This window comes from Dipodomys ordii, unplaced genomic scaffold, assembly GCF_000151885.1.
Source record: "Dipodomys ordii isolate 6190 unplaced genomic scaffold, Dord_2.0 Scaffold183, whole genome shotgun sequence".
Lineage (NCBI taxonomy): Eukaryota > Metazoa > Chordata > Mammalia > Rodentia > Heteromyidae > Dipodomys > Dipodomys ordii.
In genome coordinates, this window is record NW_012267399.1 from 1,176,854 (window position 1) to 1,203,477 (window position 26,624).

A 26,624-nucleotide genomic window follows, 5' to 3' on the forward strand; every position below is an offset into this window, starting at 1 on the left:
CTTCTTCTTCTTCTCCTTCTCCTTCTTCTTCTTCTCCTTCTCCTTCTTCTTCTTCATTTTTTTGGCTGGTCCTGGGGCTTGAACTCTGGGCTTGGGCGCTGTCCCTGAGCTCCTTTTTGCTCCAGGTTAGTGCTCTACCACTTGAGCCACAGCACCACTTCCCTCTTTTTCTACTTTCCTGCCCCTGCTGGCTTTAAAACTGAGAACCTCAACCTCTTGAGTAGCTTGGATTACAGGCTTGAGCAACTGTTGCCTGGCAAGAGGTTATTCATGATCCTGTTCACATGCTACATTCAATCTTACAAAGGTTACTGTTGACTCTTTTTTTTTTTGGTCAGTTGTGAGGCCTGAACTCTGGGCCTGGGCACTGTCCCTCAGCTCTTCAGCTCAAGGCTAGCACTCTACCGTTTGAGCCACAGAGCCACTTCTGGCTTTTTCTGCTTATGTGGTGCTGAGGAATCGAACCCAGGGCCTCATGCATGCAAGGCAAGCACTCTACCACTGAGCCAACTTTCTAGCCTCCCTGTTGGCTCTTTTTCAAAATATATCCAGAATTCATTTCTCATGACTACAACCATTACTATACTAGTCCAAGTCATTGTGCTTACCTACAATATTGCTGTAACTCCATAAGCCTGCCATATTTTTTTGGGGGGGGTCCGGTCGTGGGACCTGAACTCTGGACCTGGGCGCTGTCCTTCAGCTCTTCAGCTCAAGGCTAGCACTCTACCACTTGAGCCACAGTGCCACTTCCAGCTTTTTTCTTTTTTTTTTTTTTTTTGCTTATGTGGTGCTGAGGAATCAAACTCAGGGCCTCATGCATGAAAGGCAAGTGCTCTACCACTGAGCCACCTTCCCAGCCCCGCCATTTTTTTTTTAACACCACAGCCTAATAACCAATATTGCCCATGTTACTCTAATAAAAATTCTCCAAGGTCTTCTCGTCTTCAGAATAAAACCCAGAATTCATCTACTGCTCTAATCATGTTTCTGTTCTCTTTGAACTCAGCTTACAACCCCTTGCTGCCTGTGCTTATTCTGTCATTGCATCTCTTTACTCTGCCTTAAAATATCACACACACACACACACACACACACACACACACACACACACACACACACACACACAGTTGTGTAGCTCTCCTTTACCAGAAAGCAAGCTTCATTTGAGCAGAGACTGACTTTGATGTATGTACCCCTCAGTGTCTAGGAGAGTGCCTATTAATAGAGGTTCTCAAAAAGTATTGGTAGTTGTTTGAACAGTAAAAAAAGAATGAATGCAGGACTTGTATGAGGATACTACAGTAGAGAAATAAAAAAGAAATGGCAGGCGATGAACATTTGCCAGAAAAACACTGCCTCGACATATTTCAACAATATGAAACAGTTTATAACTCTAATATTATAATGAAAATTTAGTTTCTATAAAGAAGATAGGCTGAAATGTGAGCAGGAAGAGAACTCAAAAATTGAAATATAAAAAGTGAAAATTAAATCGGAATGATAGAATGTACAATACTGAATCACAAGGGAAGAGAATAAAAATGACAAAAATGAAATGACATGGAGGTAGGAGATGAAATGTGTGCAAATGGAGTTCCTGAAAGAGAAAAGCTCTATTTTACAAATGAAAGCATTGAGACATCTTGCTCATATGAAAAAACATAATCAATAGGTTTTAGAAACCTCATCCAGTCCTCTAACTCTTAAAATTAGCCCCAAACTCTGTGATCTCCCATCGAAATTCATTCGTTGGGGATATCACTGCAAACTATCTCTACTACTCTTTCCTATTGCCATAACAGAATGCTACAGGCTTCATAATTTATAAAGAAAAGAGGGCTGAGTGTGTAGGTTAGTAAAACACTTGGCTAGCATGTGTGAAGCCCTGGGTTCAATCCCTAGCACAAAAATAAAAATAAAAAAATAAAAAAAATAAAAATTAAGCCGGATATACTATAGAGGGTGTTCTTTGAATGCTAGGCAACATAGTTAAGACTTCATTTAAGAAATAAAAAGTTTAGGACCCTGTTATAGCCCAGTGGTAGAAAATGTACTAGCATTCTTAAGGCCCTAGTTTTGATTACTAACAACTCCTCTCCCCTCCCAAAAAAGTTATTCTGAGGCTGAGATATCTACGAACCCAATGTCAGTAGCTAATGAGGGCCTCTTGTGATATCATCCATAGTAGAGCGGAAGGGTTGAAAGCACAAGGGGTTGAACTTGCTTTGTAACCACCTGCTCGAGGTGACTTTCCACAGCAGCCTTCAACCATTTATGAACAAGGCCCTTATGACTTCATCACCTCTTCAGAACCCCACATTTTAATACTGCTGCATTGTCAATTAAATCTCATGTAGGACTGGGGACGTAGTCAGTAATGAGTGCCTTCTTAGCGTAAGGTCCTGCGTTCAATCTCCAGCATAAAAAACCAAAAAACTGTAACTTCTGCTCAGTACATTTATATAGCACCATTCGAATTGCTAAAGGAGACACTTCACCATAAATGTCACAAAACTCCATTTGGAGCCTTTAGACTATTCAACAAGTGGGTTATGAGGTGGCTGAAAAGAAATTGCTTCTGTGGGGAAAAGGCTCTGAATGGTGTTTTAAGGGAGCTCACTTTAGGACAAAGTACTGGAATGTACTGGAATGGGCAGTTTTCTGTTGAATCCCTTTACTGTAGAATCTTGTCTAATTGAAGTTGGAAAGCTACTGAATTATAGCAAGTACTGCTAACGAGGAAAAGAGAACTAAAAATGACTTGTTTTTTTGAAGACTAATTTCATTAGTTTTTCAGTAAGCTGTCAAGGGTGGATAGATAGAAGCCTTGTTGGAGTGGACTGAGGGATGGGTGCAGGGGAAGGAGAGACAAGTTACTAAATGTGGGGACAGATGTGGAGGTTACAGCTGAAGTAAGTGTTGCCGTGGTGGAATTGAAGAGACATAAAATACCCAAACACAGGCTGGCAGAAAAGGTTCAGTAGATTCAGGTTGAAGATTCAAAATATAATCAAAAGCACTAGGTTCATAAGGTACAAAGGATTGTTACATTTATTAACTGCTTATCATCTCTGTGCTGCTTTTTTACCCATGTTATCTAATTCTCAGGATAATTATACAAGGTGGTTACTGCATTTTGTTGAAAAAGAACACCCAGAGGTCAAATGTTCCTTGTCATATAGTTTATTATCAAGATGGTAGAGCTGGGATATGACCTACAGCTCTTACCCATGTTTGTGGAAGTTCAGGGTATTTGAGGGTCTGTTTCATATTAGATAGAAAGCAGATTTTAAGTATGAAAGAAAAAAAAGGGGTTATGTTTCAGGATACAACTTTTTAAAACTCTTTAAGAATGGGAGAAGCAGCTGAATGCCATGGGCTCATGCTTGGCTTGAAATCCTAGTTACTCAGGAGTCTGAGAATCAGTTCAGCCTGGGCTGAGCAATCCAAGATTCTTATCAATTAACAAGCAAAAGCCAGAACTGGAAGTGTGGCTCAAGTGGTAAAGTGCCAGCCTTGAGCAAAAAAAGGTAAGCAAAGACACCAGACAACCTCTGGTACTGAAGGGGAAAAAAATGAGGAGTTGGAGAAAATGAGATCAGTTGACTTCAACTTTTACTGATTTATACACTTGTTAATAATTTTCCACACATAGTATGTAAGGGGTGATATTCCTGGGAATGGAACTTACCTGGAAGCTATGACACAGGACTTAATAGAGCAATTAAAGATCTAGATGGCTACATTGTAAATGTACAAACAAGACTGACAGGACTTGAAAGAACAGAACTGTACTCAGTCTCACCGGAAATGAGACTTTATAACTAAGTGGCTTTAGAGCAGATAGTCTTTGGACTATTCAAAGCACACAGAATGTAGATGTAAATCAGAAACCAAGTAATGAACTATGCCTGTGTCCTTGAAGCCCTGTGCCTGTGGCTCAAGCCTATAATCCTAGCTACTACTTGGGAGGCTGAGAATTGAAGGAACTTTACTGCTGTGGTGGCTAGGTTTACAGAACTCCTTCATGTATAGCTAGCAACAAAGGGCACAATGTGGATGTTTTGAAACTGCAATTGTGGGCTAGCCTAGGCAAAAAAAAAGTCTGAGACTGCTGCTATATGCAGTGATACACACTTGTCATCCTAGGAATGCTGGGAAGCCTCAAACAGGTGCATCATGCATGTATACATATACATATATGTGTATACACACGCGTACATATTGAACATGGCAGAACAAATCTTTTAATGTTTTTGTATATGCATATGCTAAGAAAAATCCCCAATGTTCACTTAAGATAGCCATGATGTTTAGTGTGGTGTTAGCATACCAAGCCACAGGGACCAACAAACAAATTTATCTCAACTCTGAATTTTTTTTGTTCAATATACGAATTGAAATTAGAATTTTTCTATTAGAAGAGGAAAAAAATTCCTGGAGTATAGTTATTTGGAAGGTACTTCTATTTACATATCAGAACCAATGAATGAAATGATGAAAATACAGTTTTAAAAACTTAATGCTGTCTTCCCTTTGCAACTTGGTCCTTTTTTTCTACTTACTTTTTTTTTTTTTGCCCGTTGTGGGGCTTGAACTCTGGGCCTGGGCGTTGTCCCTCAGCTCTTCAGCTCAAGGCTAGTACTCTACCACTTGAGCCACAGTGCCACTCCTGATTTTCTGGTGGTGTATGGGAGCTAAGTCTCACAGACTTTCCTGCCCCAGCTGGCTTTGAGCCATGAATCTCAGATCTCAGCCTCCTGAGTAGCTAGGATTACAGGTGTGAGCCACTGGTGCCCAGCTTTAATTATAATGTGCAGTCCCACAAGCAAGATATTTGAAAATTAATGGTAAAATGTTTGAACTGAATAAAGCCAAACTTCTTTAAACCAAGTATATGTTAAATGTTACATATTAACTGTCTACCATCCAGACTTGATGTTTTAATATAGATAGGTCAACACCTATATTAAAACAATATAAGAAATGACCCCTGAGGGGAGTCTGACATATGTAAAAATACTCCAAAATATAGTTTATAAACAGAAACAATTGCTCTAGTGCCTGTACTCCTCTAATTATAAATTTCAAGATACAGGCTTTTTAAAAAGTCCACACATCAAATATATACCGTATAGTAATTCAGCTCACAAAACAGGTTTGACTCACATTCTTAAGATTTTGAAAACAATATTCAAAGATTCTTTGACTAAACTCAGTCCATTTGTATGACTCTACTGAACAAATGAACTATACAACAGTAAGATGAGTAGCAATAAAATTATAAATACTTTTAGTAATTAGATAAAATAACAGCACTGGTATTAAATTTCTTTTTCAGTTTCTTATTGATAGGCCTGTTCCTCATTTTCAAATAATGAGGATAAAGTTATCACAACAAAATATGGGAAACTGCTTTCTCTTTATTTAGACCTTGTAAGGAGAAAGAAAGGAACTTTGGTCACATATTACCTTTAAAAAAAATCCAGTTTTACATATTTCTATAGTCAGGACTAAATGATCACAGAAATAATTTCTTCTGTAAAAACCGGTCAAATTTTATCAAAAATCTAACATACAATGTAATCCAAAGCATATAAAGATGTTTTGGGGGTTCCTGACATTGACAGTTGTGATTCCATCCTAACAGGTGTTAATGTTCATGCTCCCATGTTGCTTTGGTCCAAAAGAGAAGAGCTGAATCAGTAAAACTAAGTATGTAATATTTTGCCAATAATAATTTACAGACTGTGATCAGCAGCAGAAATATTCATAAGGAACAGTTCTACTTTAACAAATTAAGGGAGTATTTTTCATAAACGTCACAGTATCAAATTTTATGAGAAAAATAAGAAGGAACAAACAAACAAAAGGTGAAATAGCTACCAAACAAAATTCTCTCCCCCAGTACCCAATACTGCATCTGAAGGGGTAAAAAAGGTGAGATTAGAGGGGTGATGATGCTAATATGAAAAGAAGTTGAGTACTGTATTTATTTAATTTTATACAACTCTTACCCTTTACAAAAATGGTTATAGTCATGCTCATAAAAGTGTAACCCATGACATTTGAAAGCAAACACTCTTTGTAATTATTTAAAAGGGCCTTTTTAAAAATTATAATACAAAGGTCTGTGCTCTATAAGCAGTCCTCCACTGTGCATTATAACAATAAGGCTTACTTTTAATACAAAGACTTAAGTATTTTGGAGTTATGAACCACTAGATTTAACAAACATCATTTTGTAATTGCTTTTTGCATCTTTCTTGTTTTTCGGATCTTCCACTTCATTGGGGTGTTCAGCAGCTTGAAGTTCTTCAGCAGATTCTTCTTTCTCTGACTCTGAATCACTATCTGAGTCATCAGGACTTTCAGGATCAGGTGAATCATCATCATCATCATCATCATCTCCAGCCACATCACCTTCTCCATCATGATCTTCTACCTAAAACATCAATAGGTGCTTTTAAAACAAAAAATTAGCCAGTTCAAAGGCTGGGAATGATTCCAGTTTTTATCTAATCTTAAAATCAGCCAACTTCATAACCATTAGATCAATATTTTTTTTTTGGGGGGTCCGGTTGTGGGGCCTAAACTCTTGGCCTGGGCGCTGTCCCTCAGCTCTTCAGCTCAAGGCTAGCACTCTACCACTTGAGCCACAGCGCCACTTCTGGCTTTTTTTTTCTGCTTATGTGTTGCTGAGTAATCGAACCCAGGGCCTTAAGCATGCAAGGCGAGTGCTCTACCACTGAGCCACCGTCCCAGCCCCTAGATCAATATTTTTAAAACTATATTATGATCTGTGACTGATGAGGCAAGAACTGATGACTAAGGAAGCAATCATTGCCACAGATTTTATGGGTTTTTGTTTTTTTGTTGTCGGTTGTGGGGCTTGAACTCTGGGCCTGGGCACTGTCCCTTGACTCTTCAGCTCAAGGTGAGCACTCTAGCACGGAAGCCACAGCACCACTTCCGGTTTTCTGAGTGGCTTACTGGAGATAAGAATATTGTGGAGTTTCCTGCCAGGGCTGGCTTTGCAACTGGATACTCAGATCTCAGCCTCCTGAGTAGCTAGGATTACAGGCGTGAGCTACAGATACCTAGCAAGAAAAGGCTTTGAAGGCCAACTAACTAGTGTAGCAACAGTTTCATATTAATTCATAATACAAAATAAGATCACTTAGGAAAGACCTCTCCTGAAGCAAAAATTTTAAACTTACATAAAGTATTTTATCTAATACTTGTAGGTAAGACAACAACTTGTAAGGATGGTATTCATAAAGAATATATCCTAAGCCAGGCGCTGGTGGCTCAAGCCTGTAATCCTAGTTACTCAGGAGGCTGAGATCTGAGGATCCTGGTTCAAAGCCAGCCCGGGCAGGAGAGACCGTGAGACTCCTATCTCCAATAAAACCACCAGAAAACCGGAAGTGGCGCTGTAGCTCAAGTGGTAGAGCGCTCGCCTTGAGCTGAAGAGCTGAGGGACAGCCCAAGCCCAGAGTTCAAGCCCCACGACCGACCAAAAAAAAAAAAAAATCCTAATGATTAAGCAGAATTTAAACCCATAAAAAAATCTTTTCTGATTACCTAGAGATCTAGATGGACAATAAAAATACATTAAGTATCTGCACAAAGACAGTTTTCTAAGTCAAGATTCTTAACTGTTAGGGTAATCTAACAGAAACAAATGATATGAAACTGAAAATGATTATCTTCCCAATCAATGAAAACAAGTTAATTACTACCTCACTGAAGCCAAGACCACAATGTCGTCGGTATCTTCCTGATAATTTACTGTCCATACTTTGCTGATACTGAGACTCCAGTTCTTCATTAATTTTCTTGTCTTCTTCCCCTGCATGTCCATTGTACTTTGGTTATGTTTCAGTCAAATTAATAAAAACATATGATTACACAAAAAACCCATAATACAGATGGGGTATTATATTAAGGGTTGAATTATCTAATTGTGACTAATGAATTTTTATGAATGACATACCATAAAAGGTTACTAATAAACAATAAATATAGTTATCATTACTTCTTTAGAACCTACTCCTGAGTTACCAAAATGTTTAATATTATTCCAAAAACTTTCTCCAAAAACTTTTACCTAAAAAACCATCAGTGAACCAGGATCATCTGTTTTTGAATAAAAACAGTGAAAAGGTTGACAATTCTGTTCAGAAGGTGACCTTGTAATGGCTCTCCTTTATGACTGTTTTTCCTTATCAGCTAGTTGAAACAACATAAACTTTAACATACTTCATTAAGCAGAATATCCTAAATGTTGACCTATAACCTTACCACTCAAGAGCTATGTTAATATAACTGAGGATTTCTGTGCTTGACATTTTAATTTATGGATATAAAGACAAGTGAATTCCAATTTTAATACAAATGATGGTTCTTTAACTTTAATTCACATAACTCCCCATTTTAGGGAAAAATGCAGCAGTTAAAATATTTTTCTATTGTAATAATTCTGTTTTATCTAACAATGCATATCATTGTGAAGTAACATGCACAAAATAAAGACATTAAATTCTAAAATATTCTCAGTCATTATAACATTAGGTAATTTAATTGAAATTTTGTTAAGTTAAATCTAGGTCAGCATCTATAATTATTAAAACTTATCCAAGATTAGGGCTTTTTTTTTGCCAGTCCTGTGGCTTCAACTCTGGGGTCTGGGCACTATCCTTGAGCTCCTTTTTGCTCAAGGCTACCACTTCAGCCACAGTGCCACTTCTGGCTTTTTCTGTGATTAATTGGACTTTCATGTCTGAGCTGGCTTCAAACTGCAGTTCTCAGATCTGAGCCTCCTGAGTAGCCATGACTATAGATAGGCATTGAGTCAGTGGCACCTGGCTAAATGGCTAACTTTAACAGGTGAAAATTTCACCTTCTAGGAGACTGAATATAAATCAAATTCATTTTCAATTTTTGATTTTGGTGGTAGTGGAATTTTGCACTGAAGGCTTCAAGCTTGCTAGGCATGCATTCTACTTAAGTCTAGGCTCAGCCCTTTTGCTTTGGTTATTTTTGAGACAGGGATCTCACTTTTTGCTGAGGCTGGCTTGGATACTTTTTTTTTTTTCTGCGGGGGGGTCCAGTTGTGGGGTCTGAACTCGGGCTGGGCGCTGTCCCTCAGCTCTTCAGCTCAAGGCTAGCACTCTACCACTTGAGCCACGGCACCACTTCCGGCTTTTTCTTTTTGCTTATGTGGTACTGAGGAATTGAACCCAGGGCCTCATGCATGCAAGGCAAGCGCTCTACCACTGAGCCACCTTCCCAGCCCCGACAGATACTTTCCTAATTATGTTCTCCACAATAGATGACAGGCTAGGACTGCAGTTATGAGCCAATAGTACAGGGCTTCAGTGTTTTTTTTTTTTTTGTGTTATTCATGGGGCTTGAACCTAGGGCCTGGGTGCTGTTCCTGAGCTCTTTCACTCAAGACTAGCACTCTACCACTTTGAGCCACAGCTCTACTTCCGGTTTTCTAGTGGTTAATTGGAGATGAGTCTCATGGACTTTCATGCCTGGGTCAGCTTTGAACCTTGATCCTCAGATCCTGAGTAGACTCCCCAGTAGCTAGGATTACAGGAGCGAACCACCAGAGCCCTGCTTTTCAGTTTTAAAGACTTTTTCCCTATGTAAGTAGGCATATGTAGGTATTGTGTATATAGGCATATATAGGCAAGCATTTTACAGCTTTCCCAGCCTCAATTTTTTTAAAAAAGTTTATTTCTTCAGGCTCTGTAAGTTTATATTTTTCTAAGATTTTAGAAGAAGAACTGGTGAGTAAAATTAAAGCCTGTATAACATACTAATATATCAAATAATTTACATAAAGGAAAAAATTTGATATATTTATCAACATTGCCAAGAAAAGGTATAAACTCTCATTACAATTAACATGTATATTCTGAGTCACTAAGAATAAAGACAGAAACAGCTTAGTTTCTTTGGTGGAATATCATATTGAGATATCGATCTTCTGTTGTCTTTTAAAATCAAAACAACATTTAATACTTTATGACACATGCAACATTTTTACACATAATGCTCTCATATACATCCAATATTATTTTAATATATATTATTATATAATATATATTTTAATATATATTATTATTTTAATATATATAAAATGATATCCCAAAATGTGCAAGTATCATTTATACCAAATTTACTGTTGGTTTTATAACCAATGAAGTATTCATGTTGGTTCCATTTGAATTGTATTTACTTACCTGTTCGGAAGTGAGATGTTGATTTGTGATCACCTATAACAAGACGACCAGTGTGTTCTTTCTATAAGAAAGGTGGAAAATGTGTTGGAATTTAAGATTACTAGTTTAATATGATTATTGAATATACTACTATATACTATTCTAGCTTTCCATGATATAGTGAAGACAAAGAAATAAATTAAGATCCTTGCCTTTGTGGGGCTTACATTCTACTAGCGCAAGAGTAAGGATGGGAAAGGGAGATAGACCGATGCAACAAATTAGTAAATTATTAATGTATTAATGTATTAAGTGCCACTAAAACAGAATACAGTGATAGAAGTATGAAGGTGGGATAGAGATCAGACTAGAATTTTAAATAGGATAGATTCAGTATAACCATTTTCTTCGTTAAAACTCCAGTTGATATTTAAACTAATCAATGATTCAGTATGCTGCTTCTTAGATTGCAAAAGGTACACCATTAACAAGATCTGATTATAAATACAATGACATCAAGTTATTCTAGGATGATGGTACTATGCACTAGTCATACTTTATCAGCTGGTTCTTCCGATGACCAGTAAAGTATTCATGCTGGCTGGTTAGAATTAGTAATATATTTTGTGGTTACCTAACAGAATAAACTCAGATTATATGAAGATCAAAGCCAAAATATTGGCTTGTTCACCAAATACTTTTTTAAAATTTGTTTTGGTACTAATTGAACTCTAGGTCTTGAACAGTTATATAACCCTAACCTATTACTTATACAGCTTTAGCAAATCTCTTACTTAAACCAGGAGTGGGGAATCTTACTTCTGCCAAGGGCCATTTGGATATTTATAACACAATTTGAAGACCATATAAAGTTATCAATAAAAGCTAGATGCAGGTAGCTCATGCCTATAATCCTATTTAGGAGGCTGAGATTCAAGAATAGGAAGAAAGGCTGAGCAACTTTTACCTCCAATTAATCAGCAAAAATACAAAAGTGGAAATGTGGTTTAAGTGGTAGAGCACAAACCATGAACAAAAGTATGAGGCTGGTCAGGCCCCATCTGAAACCCACACACTTCTTCCTCTGGCAGCTGATGGGATGTATTAGTGTCCTATGAAGTGCCAAATGATTTCAAAGGCCTTATATGGCCTGTGTGCTGAACATTCCCCACTCCTGATTTGTCTACTTTCTTTTTTTTTTTTTTTTGGTCAGTTGTGGGGCTTGAATTCTGGGCCTGGGCGCTGTCCCTCAGCTCTTCAGCTCAAGGCTAGCGCTATACCACTTGAGCCACAGTGCCACTTCCGGCTTTTTTCTGCCTATGTGGTGCTGAGGAATGGAACCCAGGGCCTCATGCATGCAGGGCAAGTGCTCTACCACTGAGCCACCTTCCCAGCCCTTGTCTACTTTCTATGACACATTACAAGTTATCGAGAAATACAGATTGATGAGATGCTATACAAATACCTCTAAGTATTTTTTATGACCTCTCCCTACTACGGGCCTCACTGTTATAGTATAGTTAAATGTCTCTTCAGATTCAAACCAATTCTTTCTGGAAAAGTTTCTTTCACTGCTGAGCCAGAAACAGCTGTCCTTCTGTTAGTCCTTATCATTGTGTGCATAGTAACTGCAATTTTATTGAGTTTATCCAGTTCTCTCCACTGCCTGATTCCAATTATTAATATATGTGATCTCTAGGACCTAATACAGAGTCTGGCATATAGTAGATAAGTAAAATGAATTCCCATAAATAACAAAGGGCACAATTTCATTTTAAAGTGCTCAAAAAAGAAAAGTTTTCTATTTTTTTTTTTCAAGTTTGGATGTATGTAGAAAGACAACTTAGGTGAAAGTAAGTTTACTTCAAAAAGTGTCTACTAGAGATCATGGCATCTCTATACTTTGTTTTATTAAGCTGAGAAGCAGTTCAAAATATATAAAAAAATTAAAGTTAAGTATTACTATCACCTCAAGGTCTGGAGAGAGTTATGAAATACAACAGATTTATTTAGTTGGACAGAGATTCCTTTAAGATAACTTGCCAAGAAATACCCTTTAGCAAAATCAAATAAAGCAAACCAAAAACTTTCACATTTCCTTTTCCTTTGGATTGAGTGTCTTCACATCAAAATTTTCTCCTTGTAGCCTCCAAACTTATTGCTATAAGCACAGGGAATTCTAGATGTGGTTCAGAAATAGTATAAAATTAAGTATTTCCGGGGCTGGGAAGGTGGCTCAGTGGTAGAGCGCTTGCCTTGCATGCTCAAGGCCCTGGGTTCGATTCCTCAGCACCACATAAGCAAAAAGAAAAAAGCCGGAAGTGGTGCTGTGGCTCAAGTGGTAGAGCGCTAGCCTTGAACTGAAGAGCTGAGGGACAGCACCCAGGCCCAGAGTTCAGGCCCTATGACCAGACCCCCCCCGAAAAAAAAAGAAATGCTTTAAAAAAAATTAAGTATTTCCTAAAGCCAAAAATAATTATGCAAGCTAGGTACCCATGGCTCATGTCTAGAAAAACTTGGTAGTTAGAAGGCTGAAATCTGGAGGGTCAAAGTTCAAAGAAGAAAAGTCCATGGGACTCCATTTCCAAAATAACCAGCAAAAAGCAGGGCAGGAAGCATGTTTCAAGTAGAGTACCAGATGAGCAAACCCAACAAGATCAAGACTGATTTTAAATCCCAGTATGGGGGCGGGGGGAACCATGCAGTACAAGAAATTTGATAAATGTGCTTAGTTCTCACTTAAAAAATAGCATTATATGTATACCCAATGATGCTTACCTTTCCTGCACCCATAAGTCTCAAGAACTTTTGTTTTCTTTCTTCATTACCCAGGTCTGCTGCCTCCCAATTGCTAGATCCAAGCTGGAGGAGAGAAAAGTTGATTAGTCTATCTTTAAGGATTTTTTTCAACCTGTTGTTATGACTGTTAATGGGTTCATTGTTCTTGTTTAAGAAGTTAAATAGGAATCACATTTGAATTCAAATATACTCCTTTTTGTTACTTCATAGCAGAATACTTTTAATCTAAAAGGCTGCGTGTATCAGAATCACCCAGAGATTTGTTAAGATAAAGTTTTATACCTCTGAGTTTCAGATTCACTGGGTATGGATGGAGTAGGGTTCCAAGTTATGAATGTCTAAAACTTTCCTAGGTAATGCTGATGCTCTCAAGTGGATACTTACACTTTGATATCTTTTGTCCTGAGTCTTGAAGGGGCCTAATCACTAGGACCAGAAAGTTGCCACAACTGCTAACTGAAACACATGAAATTCTAAGGGACCACATTATCAGAAGGCACTAGACCCAAATTAAAATTTTTGGTTTGTTTTGAGCATTTTAATTATTTGTTAGGAGTGAGACATTAAGATTTTTAATCAACCTCAAAGGTTCTCCAAAAGTCAAATAACTGGCTCTGTTAAAAAGCATGAGACCCTATCTAAAAAATAATCCAAAAGCAAAAAGGGTTGGGGGTATGGTTCAAATGGCAGAGTGCCTCCCTATCAAGTACAAGGCTCTGAGTTCAAACTCCAGCACTGCTAAAAAAAATAAAATTAAAGAAATATACTATTCTCATCAGAAAGTCATTCAATAGGAAAGGTTTTTATCATGTAATATTCTGCAGTAATAGTTGGGCCCACCTCCCATTTTTATAAAAGGATATGGGACTTTAATCGTTTATGTTGGTGCATCAAAATTTACTTGATTCAATTTGTACATGGAGAAAGACTGAAGGCAGGTTATGTCTGTATAGAAAGGTGAAGGAGAAAAACATGATACAGAAATGAATACACCCATCAGATTGATCATTCTAATTGAGTTTATCTGAAAATGCAAATGTTTTGTAATTATGGATCAAAGATGATAAACCCCTCTTCAACACAAACTTTTAAGTAATCAAAAGTTTCAAATCTCTTCATGTATAATGAAAGGACTACAGGTAATGATAAAGCTAAAACCTATTAGAAATAGATATAAAATTTTTAATTATATGTTGCAGGTTCTTACACATGACAGCTAATGGTAATCAGCTGTATTCAGAGAATGAGTTATATATACCATTAAAATCAGAAAAATGTAAAGTAGAAATTTGGGGTTGCTATTGTTAAATCTATATTAAAGTTCCCAAAAAGTCATTTTTATTATCCCTTTATTTTTCTAAACATTATTTATAAAAGACTATGAGTTTAATGGTATATATCTATAATCCCAGCACTTGAAAGGCTTGGGAAACTGAAAGTTAAAGGCCAACCTGAGCCATACAATAAGTAACACTGAATAATAAGTAACACTGAACTGCTCTCAGAATGGGGAGAAGGGCTTAAAGCATCTGTACCACTTGTAGATTTAATTCTTTTTTCTGCAGGGGATATGTTCTCGTAATTTTAGCTACTAAATTACAAATTTCTACTTTGACTGTGACAACTCATATCCTTTTTATAGGACATTTAGTCTTAACCATTTCTCAATACAATAATAAATACTAAACTTTTTTTTTGTTGGCCGTGGGCTTGAACTCTGGGCCTGGGCGCTGTCACTCAGTCCTTCAGCTCAAGGCTAGCACTCTACCACTTGAGCCACAGCGCCAATTCCAATAATAAATATTAGTAACACACTTTAGTTCTGATTCTCACTAAATCATTTGCTGTGAGCCCAGAATTGACTTAATTAAAATTTAGTGTTAATTCTTTACCTACAAAGACAGTTTCCTTATTCCACATATGACCTGATGTGTCGGGTCAGTCAAGTGAGGTGCACTAAAATATTATATAAAATTATCTAGACTAGATTCTATCCCCAAGATAGCTTACTGTGTACAAGCAAATAGCTCAAAATACTACAAATTCTGAAGTACTTCTGGTTTCAACTATATAGGATTCTTTGCTTGGAGTGTTTTACAAGTTACAATGAGTTTTTACTTACATTTTTTTAAAGAGTGTCTCACAACAGTCTATTTTGATAAATAAGTAAGCAGGTGACCTGTGTATAGGATTCTTAGCTTGGAGTGTTTTACAAGTTACAAATGATTTTTTACTTACATCTTTTTTAGAGCATCTCACAACAGTCTATTTTGATAAATAAGGAGGCAGGTGACCTGCTTGAAGTCTGCTTTTTTTCATACCATACTATAAATGAACAAATTAGAAGTGTGTAGTCTATGAACTAGTTATAGAAATGATTGAGAAGTTAAAACCCAACTTTCCTGATTTTTTTTTCCCTTTCTACATTCTTGCCTTCCTCCCCAGCTCCCCCCTCCCTCCAACATTTCTTTGGTTTGGGTTTCAATAGTTTTATTACATAGCTTTGGCTGGCCTCAAATTTACAATCCTCCTGCCTCAGTTACCAAATGCTGGGATTACCACCACATTCATGATTAAATGGACAAACATAGGCTAGGGATATAGCTTAGTAGTAAGAGTGTAGCTTCAGCATTCAGGAGGTCTTAATGGCTGACACATTATTAGAGGTTCCCTACAAGCTACTAAAACAAATTTTCTCACTCTCTATAAAATAGCTTTCATTTCTCCACTCCAACCAAACCAACAAAACCATCGTTTTCTTCATTCTTAAAAATCCTTTGCCATAGGACTGCAATCTCCCTTTTGCCTCCTTAATACATTTCCTAGTGACTGTTTTAGAATTTACTTCTAGCTGGGTGCTGGTGGCTCACACCTGTAATTCGAGCTATTCAGGAGGCTGAGATCTGAGGATCATGATTTGAAGCCAGAGTAGGCAGGAAAAGTCCATGAAACTCTTATCTCTGATTAAGCACCAAAAAACAACAACAAAAAAAAACAAAGTGGAGCTATGGATTTAGTGGTAGCACGCCAGCCTTGAGCAGCAGCTTAGGGACAGTGCCAGGGCCCTGAATTCAAGCTCTAGGACAGGCATCAAAAAAACAAAAACAAACAAACCATGACTTAAAACAAAACACAAGTAGAGACAACTCTCACTTATCAGTAAAAATAAAATTCTACAAAAGAAACATAAATCACCAATATTATAGTCATTTTGTTTTAGGTGTGTGTGTGTATGTGTGTGTGTGCGCGCGTGCCCGCTGTTACTAGGGCTTGAAATCAGTTTTGGCTCAGGCTGGTGGTACTCTACTACTTGAGCCACAGCTCCGTGTCTAGCTTTTTAGTAGTTAATTGGAAATAAGTCCCAGGGGCCTTCCTACCCTGGCTGGTTTGAACCACAATTCTCAGATCTTAGCTTTTTTGGTGGTGGTGGTGCAGGTTTTGGGGCTTAAACTCAGAACCTGAATGCTGGCCCTGAGTTTTTGTGCTCAAGGCTAGCCCTCCACCACTTGAGTGACAGCTCATTTCCACAAATTGGTAGTTGGAGATAAGAGTGTGAGGAACTTAACTGCTTGGGCTGGCTTCCAATAGAGATCCTCACATCTCAGCCTCTTGAGTAACTAGGATTACAGGTAAGAGCCACTGGTGTCCAGCCTAAGGTCCCAGGTTTTAATCTTCATTTTCAAGTATAAATGCTTTCTTTTGGGACAGGGAAAGGTATTAAAGGCCATCTAATTTAAATTGATTTCATCAGAAGCTGTGGAGACTTAGTCACTTAATCCCTTTGCATAATATCACCTGGAGGTTTTGGCCAATCTCAAAGATTTTGGAGACCAACAAAACAGGTGTCTGATTTAACGCCTACAAAATCAGGTAAGTATCAGGAAGAAAACAATAGCTTTTTAAATCGATCTAAAACTTAGGCTACTCAAAACAAAAACAAAACGGATAAGGTCCTTAAAAATACTGAATTACCATGCCAACAGGAGATTTAAAATGTCAGTTGCTGGGAGATTCGGAAGCAAGAATAAGCCTCAGAAAATAGCCGCCGGTCCCAAACCTTTACGACTAATCTTTCTGCAGAGCTAAAAATAAATTTCCTTAAAGAAACCCCACCCCACCTACCATCCAAAAAGGAGGTCTTCACCACCACCTCATCAAATAGTTCGGTGAGCGTTCTATGATTCACGAAGATATTCAGAAAGGCCTTGAGTGCATACAATTTAGAGATTGAGAGTGCTTTAAACAAATGAAAGTAAACTAGATATCCTTTCGTGAATCTTAAGGACGATCTCCTCCACACCCCCTTCCATATTTGCCGGGCGCTATTCCATCACGTTACCGGGTGGGTCCGGATTTACGTGTGCTGGCTACCTGCAGTTTCCGACACTGTCGCTAGCGCTGGGGCAAACAACACGAAAACGCCTAACATAAAGCATCGTACTTATTCATCTTTTGAATTCCTGACACCAGGCACAGCCGTCAATATTTAACAGGTTGCGTTCCAGGGCGGTTTGTTACTTTAAAAACTGTTAAGCTGAAGGTTTGGGAGGAAAGGCGTGGGAAGAACACGGCTGCCAGGTCTCCCCGCCTAGGGCCCTTCGCCGTGATGCCATGACCAAATGATGACACGCATACGCCAATGTTTCGGTTCTACAGCATCCTCACTTTCATCTACTACTAGTCACAGGACACTGAAAAATAACCCCGGCCTCGGGGTTCAAGTGTGAACGAACGCCACGGCCTAGGGCCATTTAATTAAACCGAAAACAGCAAGGGTCTCGCTGCCTCTGCGGGCCTGGGTTGAAAAACCTAACAAATTAGCGTCATCTGCAAGTAAGACGACCCCGAACTCCCGCTATCTCACTGCGCAGCCGCTCCCCAGATGGGCTAACTACGTCCCCCGACCGCAGCGAGCCGCGGGCGCTCAGCGTGGGGCCGACCCAGATTAGGTCTGGGAAACATTTCCCAGTCCTTCTTCTGGGCTCACCCCCGTCAGAGCCTCCCCGGGCGCTTCCTCCTCCTCTTCCACCCAGCCCGGCCTACCCGGGCCTACGGTAGGCCTCAACCCTCACCCACTCCGCCATTGTTATTTACATCGTCGTCCGGGGAGGCTGAACGCTTCACCCCATGCGGGTGAGATTCTCTGGCGGCACTCATCGTGGCGGGGGATCCTGATGAGGAAAAGGCCGAACACAGTCGCTGGTTCTTCTCAGCTGGTCACCCAGTAGTCCGCAACCTGCCACCGGCCTTAGCAGCACCACTCCAGAACGCAGAGCTCCTCTGGGCCTTCTCCGCCACAGTCGTCACCGCTACGGCCGCTCGCCACCACGTGGCACTCTGGGAGTTGTAGTTTTCCGAGCCACTTTACACTGACCTGAATAAGGGCGATAGATGAAGACGAAAACTACAATTTCCAGAAGGCCGAGCGGCGTACCTCGCGCCGTGTGGCGGGAGTGCCCTCAGAGGCTACGCCTTCCTCGGCTTGTGAAGGCAGCTTTCGCGTGGCCCGGTGTGGTGGCGAGCGTTGATGAGGAGCGAGTTTCGTCGCAGCGGAAAGTCTTTTTCAGAGTGGGTTTTCATATGTTACCGTGAGACTCTGCTCCGCTGGCAAGCGCTTCCGTAACAGTTGAACACCTAGAGGTTTAAGTGAGACTTTGGAAACGAGTACACTTTGCTCAGCGCCAAAGCATTTAAAAAATGGCCTCTTATCCCCACCCTGTTCGGGATTTCTAGAAGGTTCTAATGGATTTCTTGTCATTCTTTCATGCTGAGGGAAGTGACTTCAATATGGTGTCAAATGCTGGTTAGTTGGCTAGTTTTGGGATTGGGGGTCCTCCTTGAGCTCTGGGCCCCAGCTGGCGAGGAGATGGTACTGTGGGACCCTTCACCAGACCTAGTCTGTGCCTGCCACAAAACCCCGTTCTGTTACTTAGTTTACAAAGACAAAATTGCAGTACGGTTCACCTAGAAGGACCCGGTGAAAGTGGACAACGCAGTGGCTCTTAATCCATTCACAGCCTGCGGCCTTCGCGTCTGTTGAGTTTACAAGGCTTTGCACACAAAAGCTGGTACCCCAGTTCTCAGTTGCTGGTTCTTTCCATTTCCTTCTTAGGTTCCTCCTCCTCAACACCACAGTCACTAGACCACTTACAAAACCCTGTACTTTAAAGGTAGTTTTCAGATTTTGCAACCTTAAGGGTCTGGGTCTTTTTGCTTTGCTTTTCTTTTTCTCCTAGAACTGGGTTTGAAGTCAAGAGTCTTGCTGGCTGGATCTCTATCACTTGAGTTGTCTTTAGCCTGGCTTTTTGCTGGCTGTTTGGAGGTAGAGTCACAAAGATTTTTTTCTGTCCAGGCCCACTTTGAACCTCAATCCTTCAGATTTCAGCTTCCTGATTACAGGCATGAGCCACTGGCACCCAGCTATCACTTTTGCTATATTTTTGATTATCAGCCTATGACAGCGACTCTCCTACCTATTCTTCCTGATTAATGGCATTACAGGTTTGTATTATTCTAGTCTCAGTTTTTAACCAGACGAATCTAGCATTCAGTATTGTTTGTCCTTATTTATTCAGAGACTTTGTGATTAAGGTTAGGAAATGAATTATTTCATTATTTCATACTGAGGGAAGGGTGGGTCAGGAAAGTGGTGAGACTCTTATCTCCAATAAATTACCAAAAAAAAAAAAAAGCTGGAAGTAGAGCCTGGGGCTCAAGAAGCTCAGGGACAGCACCCAGACTCTGAGTTCAAATCCCAGGACTAGCAAAGAAAGAAAATAAAACCTCAACCATTTTAAAACAAAAATAAGTAGAATGATATACCATTCCCACCTTAATTTGTGTTGTCTATTTCCCTTTTGGGATTTCTATGTTCTGATGATTTTCTTGCCATTTTCACATACTTAATGTTCCATACTGAGAGCAGACTGTGAAGGTTTATTAGCTTTTGTGCTCTGCAGTTGTTGTAGTTTGCCTTTATAGAAATACTTGTACTATTATGGATTTCAGATGATTGCCGAACCATTTATAGAATTTTGTCCAATGCAAGATAGTACTTTAATTTGTGAAGTCATAAATTCAGATTATGTTGGAAGAATAGTATAAGTAATATAAGCAAGGACACCTGAGACAAGAATAAAGGTAAGAAAGGACCAAACTCATTAAGCTAAAAAGCATTTTTTGGAAATGATTACTTATCATTTGCTGAAATTAAAATATTTTACCTGTTTGTAATTCTGCTAAGATTTCTGTAAATGTAATGACAATGAAGTATTCAAGTGTTCGAGTTTTGTGAGATCGACTATAGTTCACCTCAAACTCATTCAGTGATCATAAACACAATCAGAAAACTATATTACCAATAAAACAAAATTGCTCAATATATACTTTTATGCTACTAAAAGAATTCTGAAATTAAAAACGACCATCAGTAAAGTCAGATTATTAAATATTCAGTTTACTGGTTGATAAAAGTTCAGACAGTTTTAATGAGTTAGCAATATGTCTTTTATTTCTTCACCAGAATTGTTGGCAGCTAGATGGCTGTATCTTCACGTCACCATGAAACAAGATCACCAGCCAAAAAGTAACAGGAACTGTAAAGACTATCATTTGATCAGATTTTACACAGTTTTATATTCAGAAAGATTTAGGTAAGCATGAAATTATATAGTATAATCAGAAATATGTGACACAAATTCAGTGGTGCTCTTCCTCTATACTTGGTCACAAGTAGAACTATTAAATATTATGAAATTGAATACTGAGTTACTGGTTAGGGAAATGCTAAATGTTTAGGAACAAACCCTCAAGGGATTATTCATGTATACTTGCTTTTAAAGAAACATCTGTCTTCTCAAACATTATTTTTTTGTGTGTAAAATCATTAAAAATCATTTCCTTTTAGCTTTATATATATATATATATATATAGTATGTAATTATATACATAGTCAATATACTGTGTATATATGTTTAACTTGGTACAATTGATCAATCATTCCCTATTTCTTACTCCTCCTACCTATTCTTCCCTGCCTCTGGTAACTACCATTCTACCATTAATGTCTGTGAGATCAACTGTTTAATATTTTATATACATCTGAAATCACGCAGTTCTTGTCTTTCTGTGCCTGGCTTATTTCACTTAACATAGTAATTTCCTGTTCTATCCATGTTGGCACAAATGACAGGATTTAATTCTTTGTATGACTAAGTAGTAGTATCCCATTGTATATATTTATATCCCATGTATATATATAAATATAAATACCATATATACATATACAAGGTAGTCAATATATATGTACCATATATACATATAAATCACATTTATCCATTTTTGTATTGAGAGCTGGGAAGGTAGAGTGCTTGCCTAGCACACATGAAGCCCTGGGTTCGATTCCTCAGCACCACATAAGCAGAAAAAGCCAGAAGTGGCACTGTGGCTTGAGTGGTAGAGTACTAGTCTTGTGCAAAAGAAGCTCAGGGGCAGAGCCCAGGCCCTGAGTTCAAGCCCCAGAACTGGCAAAAAAAAAATGTAATCAATTCTCCACATTTGTATATTGATTAATATTTAGGTTGTTTCAATTTCTTTGCTGTTCTGATCAATGCTTCATTTAACAAGAGTAGAGATGATTGTCAGCATATTGATATTCTTTCCTGTGTATACATACCCAGATGGAGGATTGGTGGATTACATGATAGATGTTTTTAATTTTCTGAAGAAGCTCCATAATGTTTTCCCTAATAGCTGTATGACTTTATATTCTCAACAATGAAGAGGAGTTTCCTATTCTTTAGATCCTGATCAACACTTACCTTTTGTCTTTTTGATAGTAGCCATTTCTACTAGGTTAAGGTGATATGTTTCTTTTCTCTAGCGGTTAATGATGGACTTGTTGTTCATTTCTATATCTTCTTTTGAGAAATGTCTTGAAGGCCTGTTATGGTTTGGATAAGAAGTGACCCACATAAGGCTCATGTGTTGAAGGCTTGGTTACCACTGCCAGCAGTATTCAGCGGTGGGGCTTTTGGAAAGTGAATTGTGAGGTCTCAGCCCTCATAAATGGATTAATGCATTGACAGAATCACAACTTGAATAAACCATTGAGAGGTGGTAGAACTGTGGAAGGAAAAGCATAGTTGAGAGAAATGGGTTACTAAGGGTATGTACTTTGTGCCTGACTCCTTTTTATCTTGTGCTTTTGTGTCCTGGCTGCCATGAAGTGAGTAGCATCTGCTATAGGTTTCCTCAACACAGGCCCAAAGCAGTGGATCCCAGCCGACTGTGGACTGAACCCTCTGAGGATGTGAGCCAAAATAAATCTTTCCTCCCTTTAAGTAATTTTCTGAAGTGCTTTATCACAACAACAAAAGTCTGAGCAATATACAAAATTGGTTACCAGAGAAGTAGGATTGTTGCTGTGACCAAACTTGATCATGTGGTTCAGAATTCTTTGGAAAATAGTTTGTATGAGGGATTTAGTAAAGTTTGGAGATGTAGACACAGAAAGGATAGAATGCTCTAAATTTAGTGTAATGAGCAATTCTGGTGAGAGAAGACCAGAATGCTAACAGAAATGTGGACAGAAAAGATGGTGCTCATGAGGTTTCAGATGGATATAGAGACTCTTGGGAATTGGACTAGAGGCCACAGTGTTGGGTTCTAGCAGCCTCTGCCATGTGCTGGGCCTAGCAGCCATATTTGGCCTCACTTTAGGCCAAAAGCAGGGAATTCCAGCCGAGCATGGACTGAACTCTTTGAAGCTGTGAGCTAAAATTTTTCTTCCTTTTAAATTAAGTGTTTGTCACAGTAAGTGACAAGACATTTAATAAGACAAGGTTTATTTTTTACTTAAATTTTACTTTTTTTCTGTTGAGTTTTGGAATCATGTATTGTGGATGTTAAACCCTTGTCAGAGGTGGCAAGTATTTTCTCCGATTCTTTTGTCCTTTTGTTGATTTTTAACTATGCTATTTTACAACCATATAGATAAAAGTTAAATTTTAGAAAGATTGAAAATTATTTAAGTGCTTTCTGCCTATAACAGTATAAGTTTTTTCTATTCTTTGCAATGTAAGTGGATTTTTTTTCCAGTATGGAATTCTATAGTGAATTTGGTTTTAATTTCTTACCACTTTCCTTATTAGTAAGTTAAATAATATATTTGACACTTATCATTTTAACTCATATTCTTTTTATATTTCTGTAAGATTCGTGAGTTCCCAATTTAAATTGTCTACTTATATAATACATTGATAAATGTAAGTAGACATACATATTTAAAAGTATATGATGTGCTGAAAAATAATAAAGTACTATCTATATCTTAAGTCAGTATTTTCCCTTCTAAACTAATATTTTCTCTTTAATATTAGTTTAAGAATTGATTAGTATGGTGGGTCACACCTAAAATCTTAGTTACTTGGAAGGCAGTGACTAAGAGGATTGCAATTTGTGGCTGGCTTGGACAAAGTTTATCAGAACCCCATATCAACAAATAAAATGGATGCAGTAGAACACACACCTATAATCTCAACTATGTGGAGGTATAGGTAGGAGGATCATGGTCCAGACCAGTCTAGGCAAAAATTGGGAGCCCCTATCTGAAAAATAAAGACAAAGAAAGGGCTGAGGGGTAGGGAGTGGGGGACCTCAAGTAATAGAATGCCTGCTAACTAAACACAGTCTCAGAGTTCAAACTCCATTACCACTTAAAAAAGAAAAAAGGAACACATTTGATTCAAAGTACAATGTGTGTGCTTTGATGATAAGTTTAAATGTATTTATAAATAATTTAAAAGTACAAGTGTAAACTTGAATTGATGGTGCATCATACCTATAATCCCAGCCATTTGGGATTACATATGTTCATTTTTCAGCTTTTGAAAACTACAAAAAATTGTTTTTATTTCTTAACCTGGGCAATGTGAAAATTAGACTGCTTATATACTAGGCAATCAATCAACAGTATGCTTAGTTTATAAGGCAGGGAAAACATGGGTTGGAGGACAGCCTAGGCTACCTGGGGAGACATTATCTCAAAATGAATAAATACGTTTAAAAAGACACTGATCATTACTCTACCCAGGAATAAAAATTACTGTTAAGACTTTGGTAAAGTGGCGCTGTAGCTCAAGTGGTAGAGCGCCTGCCTTGAGCTAAAGAGCTGAGGGACAGCGCTCAGGTCCAGAGTTCAAGCCCCACAACCAAAAAAAAAAAAAAGACCTTGGTAAGCAGCATTTCACACTTGATATATTGTATGTGTTAATTTTTTTCTAAGCCAGAATAACATTGTACATATTGATTTAAGCTTACTTTTTAAACTTTCTAATTTTTTATTATCTTTAAGTAGTTGTACAAAGAAGTACCCATTCTACAAAACAGTATATGAATAGAAAGTGTCTGACAACATTGTCACCCATTGCTTCTAACCCACCCCTTCTTTCACTTTTCTTTTTCTATTTTTTCAATTGAGATTAGGTTATTACATAAATTTCACAGTATTATGGAATAGTGATACTTAGTTAAAGTCACAAACACATTTTAACCTTCACAAGGCAATTGGTCATTGTCATGGTCTATAAAGTTTGTGAATTCTATGAAGATTTAAGCCTACTTTTTTTTTTAAATTAAGATCATATTGATGAGCATATCTTATTTTACTCTTTAGCATTTGTAAGGAGAGGGGCCAACAAAATCTGTCTTTAATAACTTTCCAGGTAACATGTCATCATTTTACAAATGAAAGTATATTACTGGACATAATAAATCACCAAATATAGAATAATTATAAAAAATACTTTAATTTTCTGAATTTTTAAGAGGCAACCCTCTTCATGGTATCTTACAAGTCTGCCTGTACATATCTAAGGATGGATGGTGTATTTTATTTTTAGTTTTTGTTTGTTTGTTTGTTTTGTTTTGTTTGAAAACTGATCTAGAGGTTACGTGGGGGAGGGGGAAGAACTCAAGACTACAAAGGGACTGGAGCCTGGAATGTGGTATGGGAAAGCAGTCCTGTCTTTGCAGTTAACATTTAAAAAGCTCTTTCAAGGACTAAAGAAATAAAGGCTACAAATGTCTTGGGCTTGAAATGGCTTTTATATTTTTGAACCTCTTACAAAAGCTCTTCTTAGAATTCTGTTCCTCCTCCCTCAACAAAATAATTGGAAAAAATTTAAAACTAGAAGAGACTAGAGATAAAGAATATTATCATAGCTTATTTAAAATTTTTGAGTAATAAGAAATGCTTTAAGAAGGAAGAAAAAGAGTTGCCATACTTTTAAGTATGAAGGAAACAAAATTATAAGTGATTATATCTTTGAATTAGTGAATTGCTAATAAATCCAAGTAGGTGCTTTTCCAGCAGGAATCTATACTTTTTGATGCTTCCACTCATAAACTTTTATAAACAAGTTGCAAAAATAGAAGACAAAGTACTATGTATCAAGACTGTTCTGTTTCTAATACAGTATTTGATTGAATACTGTATCTGTCTTCATGAAGACTACTAGAAACGTTCAAAGGATATATATGACTAATTCTTGTAAAAATTCCTTATCAGAAAGTCAAATATGACTTACTTTCCTTGATTTATTATTTATTTATTACTTTATTATAACTAAAAAGAAGAATGTTATTGTCTTTTACACGTTTGTGAGAATCATCACTGTTAATATGTAATAGTGGTTGGTTCATTTTATCACTATGTAGTATTCCTTGTTGTGCGAATTCAACCATTTATGGGTATATTGGTTATATCCAATTGGGGGAATTATGCATAGTATTGGTACAAACATTTTTGTACCTTTTATGAAAATACATACACATTACAGTTGGTTATATGCTTAGAAACAGAAAATAATGCTGAGTGTTTTCAAAGTACTTATACCAGTTGATACTCCTTTTGCCCAGAACATAAATGTTGAACAATTCTTGCCTATTAGAATGAAGTAGTCTTTGGGCTGAAGGCCTGGCTCAGGTGGTAGAGCAGGTGCAGGACTCTGAATTCAAAGTCCAGTACTACAAGAAACAAGTACAAAATGGTGCCTTTTAATTTTTACTATCACGAGTTAATTTTACAAAGAAATTTCATGGTGATATTTACATACATATATATACACATACACATACATACATACATACATACATATGATGTACTTAGATCAACACTTTCTATTTAACTTTTTTTTTTGGTGCTGGTTTGAATTCAGGGCCTGGGCACTGTCCCTGAGATTTTGTGCTCATAAGCTAATGCTCTAACGTTTGAGTCACAACTCCACTTCTGGCTTATTAATGTTTAATTGGAGATTAGGGTCTCATGGACATTTCTGCCTAGGCTGGCTTTGAACTTTGTTCCTCAGATCTCAACCTCCATAGTTTGGATTATAGGTCTGAGCCACTTGTGCCTGGCTATATAACTCTTTCTAATACCCATCTTTCTTCCCTTGTTTTTTTAGCAGGTTGTATTATACTAATTGTATGTGTGTATATGTGAGTGCGTATGTGCGTCAATCACATTCACCATCCTCACCTTCTTTCGTTTTGTTTCTTCCCCACCCAACTCTCCTTGTTTTACAA

At 37.8% G+C, this 26,624-nt stretch overlaps 1 protein-coding gene and 1 long non-coding RNA gene across 2 annotated transcripts; both read right to left on the reverse strand.

Moving 5' to 3' along the window:
* Positions 1-5,406: 5,406 nt before the first annotated feature.
* Positions 5,407-18,354, reverse strand: LOC105999191 (chromosome unknown open reading frame, human C11orf58). Its single transcript, XM_013034147.1, has 5 exons — positions 18,135-18,354; positions 13,020-13,103; positions 10,263-10,323; positions 7,749-7,858; positions 5,407-6,448 (listed from the first exon to the last, which is right to left on the reverse strand). The coding sequence occupies exons 1-5, from the start codon at positions 18,195-18,197 to the stop codon at positions 6,215-6,217; spliced, it is 552 nt and encodes a 183-aa protein (XP_012889601.1). The 5' UTR covers positions 18,198-18,354; the 3' UTR covers positions 5,407-6,214.
* On the reverse strand, positions 13,732-17,244 carry LOC105999192. The gene is made up of 3 exons (XR_001175723.1): positions 17,163-17,244; positions 15,279-15,365; positions 13,732-13,985 (listed from the first exon to the last, which is right to left on the reverse strand). It is a non-coding gene; the product is annotated as an uncharacterized LOC105999192 (long non-coding RNA).
* Positions 18,355-26,624: the final 8,270 nt, after the last annotated feature.

Bases quoted from the DNA above. Each gene is read 5' to 3' on its own strand.
- LOC105999191 (XM_013034147.1), bottom strand. From the start codon at position 18,197: ATGAGTGCCGCCAGAGAATCTCACCCGCATGGGGTGAAGCGTTCAGCC. The intron at 10,324-13,019 runs GTAAGCATCATT...CCTTTCTTATAG, and splicing joins GACTTATGGGTGCAGGAAAG to AAAGAACACACTGGTCGTCT. The intron at 6,449-7,748 runs GTAGTAATTAAC...TTGATGTTTTAG, and splicing joins GTGGTCTTGGCTTCAGTGAG to GTAGAAGATCATGATGGAGA.